The sequence below is a fragment of the Cataglyphis hispanica genome, chromosome 3 (genome assembly GCF_021464435.1).
Source record: "Cataglyphis hispanica isolate Lineage 1 chromosome 3, ULB_Chis1_1.0, whole genome shotgun sequence".
Classification (NCBI taxonomy): Eukaryota; Metazoa; Arthropoda; class Insecta; order Hymenoptera; family Formicidae; genus Cataglyphis; species Cataglyphis hispanica.
The window spans coordinates 1,971,323-1,979,411 of NC_065956.1; the positions used below are offsets into that span (position 1 = coordinate 1,971,323).

At 24.8% G+C, this 8,089-nt stretch overlaps 1 protein-coding gene across 2 annotated transcripts; it reads right to left on the reverse strand.

Moving 5' to 3' along the window:
* Positions 1-855: 855 nt before the first annotated feature.
* On the reverse strand, positions 856-7,609 carry LOC126859334 (aminopeptidase N-like). 2 transcript variants are annotated; one of them, XM_050610470.1, is made up of 12 exons: positions 7,560-7,609; positions 5,957-6,427; positions 5,319-5,777; positions 4,637-4,820; positions 4,392-4,536; positions 4,200-4,281; positions 3,403-3,794; positions 2,780-3,057; positions 2,327-2,520; positions 1,924-2,223; positions 1,631-1,721; positions 856-1,276 (listed from the first exon to the last, which is right to left on the reverse strand). In XM_050610470.1, exons 2-12 carry the CDS (start codon positions 6,424-6,426, stop codon positions 1,112-1,114), a joined length of 2,760 nt encoding a protein of 919 aa, XP_050466427.1. In that variant the 5' UTR covers position 6,427; positions 7,560-7,609; the 3' UTR covers positions 856-1,111. The 2 variants fall into 2 exon arrangements, with proteins under 2 accessions (XP_050466427.1, XP_050466426.1); XM_050610469.1 differs by having other exon boundaries at positions 4,386-4,536.
* Positions 7,610-8,089: the final 480 nt, after the last annotated feature.

An 8,089-nucleotide genomic window follows, 5' to 3' on the forward strand; every position in this document is an offset into this window, starting at 1 on the left:
TGCTGCGTAATTAGAATTTTATTGAGAATTTGAAGGCTTTTATAAGGTTTCAGTATATAGGGAAATTCTGTCGCACAGAGAAATGTATTACTGCCAATTACCTTTAAATTCATTATAGCTTGCTTTAATGCATGAACATTAAGGTCTCGTCACATTAACGTGGAAGTTATTGTGTAATTATTTGTGAAGAAGCAACAGGTTGCGTAAACGTTTATGTAATTCAATAATTGGAAACAATTGGGACAGTTAAAGATTAATAAAAATAATCATTTATTTTTATATATTTAATAGTTTATCAATTTTGTTTATCTTTATGTATATTTTTTTATATAGTTATTTTATATTTCCTTTGCTTCGTTATCAATTAATTTTCTCACATTTTTTTCGTTATTCAAACTTCCGTAAAATTCGTTATTTATGCTTGATATAATGCTAATTTATTATATATAAAAAATGAAATAATATTTTGTCCGACAACAATAAATGCATATAATAAAAAAATTATTACAAATTTCTCTTTTTCTTTCTCTATCTATTTTTTAAATATTTAGATATAAATTAAATTTAGTTGTGATATTGTTTGTTACAAAGCAATCGATTATTTGATAAAAATATATAAATTAAAAAAAATGTAACAGATATATACGAGGCTTTTTATAGGCATTAATTTATTACTATTTATTATTTTCTTTTGATATCTTGAAAATATAAAGTTTAATTGTTTACATTCATCTCTTCTGAATGAGGTATGTTTTTTTAAGAATTGTACTTGTTTATCTATTTAATGGAAAAAGAATATACGTAAATTATATAATTATTTATTATTTTTATTAATAATATATGTATTTTGTGCTACAATTTTTTATTACTACACATAAAAATTTCATAATAGATTATAATTATACATATATATGATATATAGTAACGCATATGTTTTCAATTATTGACCATTTTAATTATTACCTAATTAATTATTATCTAATTATTTTATAATATATAAAGTTGATTCTAGCGTAATGTTATATTATATGTTATATATAAATGTCATATTATTGTTTATAATTATGACATTTATGACATTAATTATGACATTTGTCACATTATTGTTCAATTAACGAATATCTTGCGATGTACTATTTGTAGATAAGTTTAAATTTCTCTGTTCTAACCACAAGCAAATTTTTTTTATTATTGTCTCCATCATCTCTATATTCCGTTCTCGTTGCATTATGGTTTCTGGAACTTCCACTTCAAGTTTGCCCAGGAATGCTTTTATCTGAAAAAAATTTTTTTAAACATATTCTTACTTTAGCATATTAAATATTATGCAAATATCTCTATATAATTGCATATACATTATTAATATTTAAATATATACTATGTATGCAAGTATGTTTTAGCTTTTTTCCCAAAATATATTTAAATAATTTTATGAGGAAAAATATTATCAAAAATTAAATAATAATTTTAATATATATATATATATATATATATATATATATATTGTTTATATAATAAACAATTGCAATGTAAAAAATGTAGAAAACATTTTAAATAGTTTAAATATAAATTTATAAGAATATCCCATAACACACTTATATTTTTTATTATCTATTTGTGAAATTTGTACCTTTTCAATTTGTTTCTTAGTATAAATAGCATGAGCAATATGAGAAAATAAATCCGCCAAATCACGTGACGTGTTACGTGCATAACGATAACTGTAATAAGAAATTCAATATGTTAGAGACTTATAATAAAATAAATATGTTTTTTACATAACTTGTCTAAAAAGTTGTGCATTTCTTCTAAATCACAGATAAAAATAAAAAAATAATTTTAATGTTTTCAAATTTTTCTGATATTCTGTGATGAAAAGTATCTGCACAGCTTTCAAAATATTAAATATAAAATTATTATTACATAGTTGCAAGTTTATTCCAATTATTTATAATAAAGTCTAGCGTTATATTTGGGAAATATCCAAATATTGTGGAATAGATAACATAAAGAATATCTTTCTTCGCAATTGGCGAATCTTCCGATATGGTCATGTTTAAAAATTTCTTGATAATAGTCAAATTCTTGGAGCATCCAAGATAGTATAATGTAAATTCAGACTTATTTGTGTTAATGTAATAAAACAACAATTTGTTCCAAATAGTTTCATTTGCCTGCTTTATTCCATTACAAAATATCCACTCTTTCTTCTGAAATAAAGCACTACAACAGAATTTTTTATATAAGAAAAGCAATATTATATATTTTATTTGTTATCTTTAACAAGTAACTTTTTTGTTTAAAATCAAATGATTTTCATAGTTACGTATTTGCGAGCGTTGGATTTTCCAAGTAATTGATTAACTGAGCATGGGCTTCACGTAAGCACAAAGGATGATCGTTAAAGCATGTGTCTTTAAGAATTGCATCTCTTATTACTTTTGTGAAATAATCATCATTTGGATGATCCTGTATACCTACAGTTTCTATAATATTATTCATCAAATCTAAAACATATGGCTGTAAATATTACATAAATTTGATTAATTTCATAATATAAATTATGACTTAGAGTGTATTAAAAATAGTCTATTGTTACAGACATAATTAGCGACGCGTGTTTTATTCAAAAGATGATATAGTATCTTTTCAACAATTTAGAATTAATTTTGAAATAATTATTTTAATAATTTACTTTAAAATTAATTATTTTAATAATTTACTTTAAATAATCTTAGAGTAAAAGATGTCTTGTAAAAAATAAAATATCATAACTTACTTTAAACAATTCTTCTCCTTCATTGAAGAGGAAAAATTTAGTAATCTTACTCAACCTTTTAAACACTTGAAACCATACTATGTAATTAGTTTCACGTCGCAAATATTTTGTTATGTCCATAAAAATTCTGGGATCTAGTTTATGCGACAACATGAGATAACTTGCATCGCTGATTATTTGTGCGCGATTTAATACATGTATTTTCGTATAATTCTCGGAATCCAAATAGTTAGCGATTCTTAACCAGTTTGTTGGGTCATAATTTACGCGGTAGAAACCTGCATTAATACATTTGCATTAAAATTTATATATGTAATGTTATCAAATACTAAATATTTAAATTAATGTCTAATTAGTTACTACCTTTCTATAGAGTTTAGATAATTTTTAGACTTACAAAAATATAATTTAAATATAATTTAATATAGATCGATATATAGATGTAAATATGTATATGGTTAATTATACAATCTTAACACATTTTAACTTTTTATAATAATTATAGTATTTTTTTTTAGTAATATTTTTTTATAAATCTATTAATTGGTAATAATAAATAAACATATAGTTAATATATGTGTTAGTAGTAGCAGCAAATAAATTTTTAAACAAGATTCTTTTACCAGTTTGTTGAATGTTAACAATGATCCAGTCTTGCGGATTGATATCTTCGATTATAAGCTCCTCAACTTCTGGTGATAACCAATGCGTGGCTAAAGTTGTCGAGAAATCCGGATTTGTACGAGACGCAAAATTGATTGGAATCCACCATTTCTGGTTTATAGTAGCTGTGTTATTACATGCCCTCTCTTTTTCATCTGGTCGAAAATATTCCTGTGTAATTTTTATTTTTTTGGACTGATCTCTAATCACTGTTACAAATGGATATCCTTTCTGTCTTATCCAAGTGTCCATTACTTCTTGAATTTTGAATTTATTTTCAGGCATCGCTGATTCATCAAATGCATCTTGCAGAGCACTCCATAAATCTTCAACATTGGCTACACCATATTTGCTAAGAATTTTTATTAGTATATTATAGTTGTCTATCAGCATTTTATCTGTTAGAATTTTATGACAGATCATTCTATAATATAGGAAGCCATAATACATATATATAAAACATTCTTATAACAAATTTTACTTATTTTCATCAAACATAATAGAATGTAAATTTTTTTATTATTATATAATTTAATGTGTAATGTTTTTTTTATTATATTTATTGTATTATTTATGATAATTAGTAGGAAGAAAAAGAGAAAAGACCAAATAATTAATAGCCATACTGTATTAATAACTTCCTTAGTGTTAATATTATACAATAGTTATTTTAAAAGTCTAATTGAGAAATTTATTTGTTGTAAATATATCTAATTATATCTATTATATACAAAGAAAAGTGCAATATTTTACTAACTGCTTTTCAAAATATTTAACAACTCCCGTATGGAATACATTATCGGATAGGCAATGTGAGAGCATCCGTAGAAGCGGAAAGGCTAAAATAATAATTATGCTTCTTATTATTAAAAAAAAAGGAATTATGAATAAAATAGCTTTCAATTATAAATTTTAATTTAATTTGATTTTTTTTAAATGTTACCTTTACCTAATACAGATGATTTTGAATTAATTTCTTCAGGTGTATTAGGCTCTAAATTAAGAGGTTGTACATATTCCATACTGTTGATTATAAGTTTGCAAAACAACGTTTTTGATATTGACAATTCTACAAGTTGCCAATCTTTATATATCTAAACGTAAAAATTAATTTTGCACAATTTATATACAATATATAAATGTCAATTTCAATTGCGGTATAAAAGTTATTGCAATAAAATTATCAATTCCTACCTTGTCAATAATATGATACGTGAAATATTCAGTCAATCCTTTGTTTATCCATATATGCGTCCACCAGGTCGGACTAACAGTATTACCGAACCATTGATAGGTCGTCTGATGAATGATATTGGTCGCAATTGTACATAATTTATCAATTGGACTACTATCTTCATCGTACAGTATCGTAGTTTCCCTGTAGATCGTATATATAATATGCGTTATACCTATATGTATACATGGAATTTCATAATTTTTCTAATTATCAAAATAATTATGTATCATATATTGTTTAATTAAACTACTCTATAATAAAAAATAAATAAATAAAAATGTGTAGATGTTATATATAGAAGTAAAAATTGAGAATATTTCTGAGGCTACGATATACGTATATCATACATGAGTAAAATGTTAGATAAATGTAAAATAAATCGTATTTTTATCGAAGATATATCTGTCTATATAAATATTGAGATAAAAATTTGTTTAAGTATCGTCTAGTATCTGTATAAAATTATTCAAATGTCAAATTTATTCAGGTAAATATATTTTTTTTTTTTGCATTTAAAGCATATAGAAGATATATTATTGATATGTCATTAATAATTAATGTATCGCAATGTGTTTTACTTTTCTTGTATATATTACTACATGCTTACGCATGTAATATATGCACGTATCATAGCATTACTTGTAGGTGATAAGTCCCCAACTTTCTATTGCCTTATCAGAAAGACCAGGAAGCGCAACATGATCGATTTTGGCCACCCGAACGGAACTATGATTGGTGTATCTTTCCAATTCGATCGCCGCTTTTTGAGCAACTTCGTGGGCAAAACTCGCTAAGGAAATTATATTATTTCTTCCCCAGACGTTGATGGTTCCATCGGAATTTCTTATATTACGAAAATCGGAGACTAGGAAACTGACTAGGTATGTTGATATGACAGGCGATTCTTCAAAGTGCGTCCATATTTTTCCATCATTCTCGTCGATTTTTGACTTTTTACAGATTGGCATATTCGAAAGAACCATGTAATTAGTATGATGTTTGATGGCAATTTTAAAAACGGCTTTTAGCGCCGGCTCGTCCCAGCAGGGAAAAGCTGCGCGCGCGTAAGTTGCCATGAAATTTGTCGCAGCAAACCATCTATAAAAAAATTTCAATTCTTATTAATTAAATTAAATAAGTTAGTTATCTTATTAAATGATATAATTATTTTTTTTTTATTTGAGTATTTTTTTCATTTATACTTTATCGTTATTTATTCTTTTTCTATATCTAAATTTAAAATAAGTAACGTGAAGAATAAGTATAATTTTATTTACACCGTATTTTTTGCATCATTGGTATAAGAACTTCTGTAGAATCCACATGATCTATCATTTAGTATACCAGTAAATTTTAGATATAATATATAATATCCGGTAAGTAGATTCTCGTCGAACTTAAGGCTCAACATTTCTGTTAGATTGTTATGATGGTGCGTAGTAGGAATGTAAAAATTGAATTCATCTGCGGTCTTTAAGAAAGTTGCATTTTCGTCTATTATCAATTCCTTTGTATGCAGCATAAGAGTTCTTGTGCTGCTCAAAATCTTTATGGAGACAAGTACTTCGCCATCAAACATAAAGTTGTCTGGCTCGAGGTGCGGATTTAATTTAATGTCGTAAAACAGCGGTTTTGTGTGACCAGGTAACCGATAATTTATTTCTTTATCATTTGATTCTGGAATGATAGCAGTGTCTGCTTCGATAAACGTAAAGATGTATATGCAGATAAATGTGTACAACAGCATTCTGTAAACATAAAATAATTAAATATCTAATTCTAGTCTATGTAATAATTAAAAATCTAATTCTTTTTATTTCTTTTGAAATAAAAATCTGTAAGAGATGAAAGAGAACAAGAAGAAAGAGAATTTTTTGTTCATTATAATAAGTTTATGTTCACATGCCAACGTGTTCTTAGATCAGCTGCCACATTTTTGCGACATAAATATTTTATATTTTATGTTCAACAATAAGATATATACTATTAATAAGAAAAGCAAAAATCTTATTGTTATATACAATGTTATTTTATATTATTATATTTATATACTTTTTAAAACCAGGTGAAAATAGATGAGAGAGAGAGAGAGAGAATTTATTACATTTAAGATTTAATATTTTGTGAAAAATATGTGCATATCTCGCGAATTTAGAAAAAAAGAATTTTATTATCAACTTATATATAATATAAAAAACTATAACATTTTACGAGTATAATCTCCGCTGTCATAAACCAATGTAGTTATATATCAATCAAGCGGATTAAGCATATTAAGCAATAGCGATGGGTATCAAGTTCAGGGTTAAGTTCAATCACATAATTTTCATGAAGAAATAACAACTTACTTAGAAAAATAAAAATAACTTTAATTAAGTTTAACGTTATAAATACTTAAAACATACTGATTTATTGATACACACAGCTATTTATATTTGTAATATTTTTTTAAATAAAGATATATATATATATATATATATATATATATATATAAACTTTATAAATTTTAAAGGCGTTTTATTTAAAACTCTTGACATCTCAGTGTGATGAACAACATTGCGTATTCTAGCACAACTATAACTGAAGAATCGTGCGAGTAACATCATTATTTATGAATAATATTATTACATTATTCCCGAATATTAATATTATTGCTTCGATTCTTTTCAGTTATGTTAGAATACGTAATATTATCCTCGACATTGAAATGTCAATAATTTTAAAATAAATAGTTTTTAAAATTTAAAGATTTTAAAATATTGACAATTTGTCATGTTTGGTTCTCTTATATTTATTTTTGGCAAGTCAATATTACTTTAAGTTTTTAAATTTATATAAACGGATATTTCTTACTAATTCAAGTCTTTTTTGCGTACTTACGTTATTAGACGTATAAGATTCCGTCACAGTAGTAACTATTCAACTAGCCGTGACAACTTTGTTTGCCCATTTATAAACCCCTTTGCTATAATTTCCAGCAGCGTTTAACGCTAATAAAGAATGATTCTTTTGAAGAAGCAATGCAAATAATTTTATCAAATATAACTTATGATATGATTTATAAATATATATATATATATATATATATATATATATATATATATATATATATGTTCCAATATTTGCATTAGTAAAAATAAGAGTAATCATTAAATAACTCGTATCTTACAAATTTAAGATTATTTTTAGAATAAATAGTCTTAATAAATATGGAGCCTTCTAAAGTATATTATAACTTGTGTTATAAAATAATCTTTACAATTAATATAAAATAATTAAACATATTAATTGAAAATATCAACGAGCAATTTCTAATACAATATGTAGATAGAATCTACAGTTTAATGGCGGTTTCGAACGACCAGATTTTCGTAAGAGATAGTTTTTTTCGATGGTTTGCCATTGGTCTC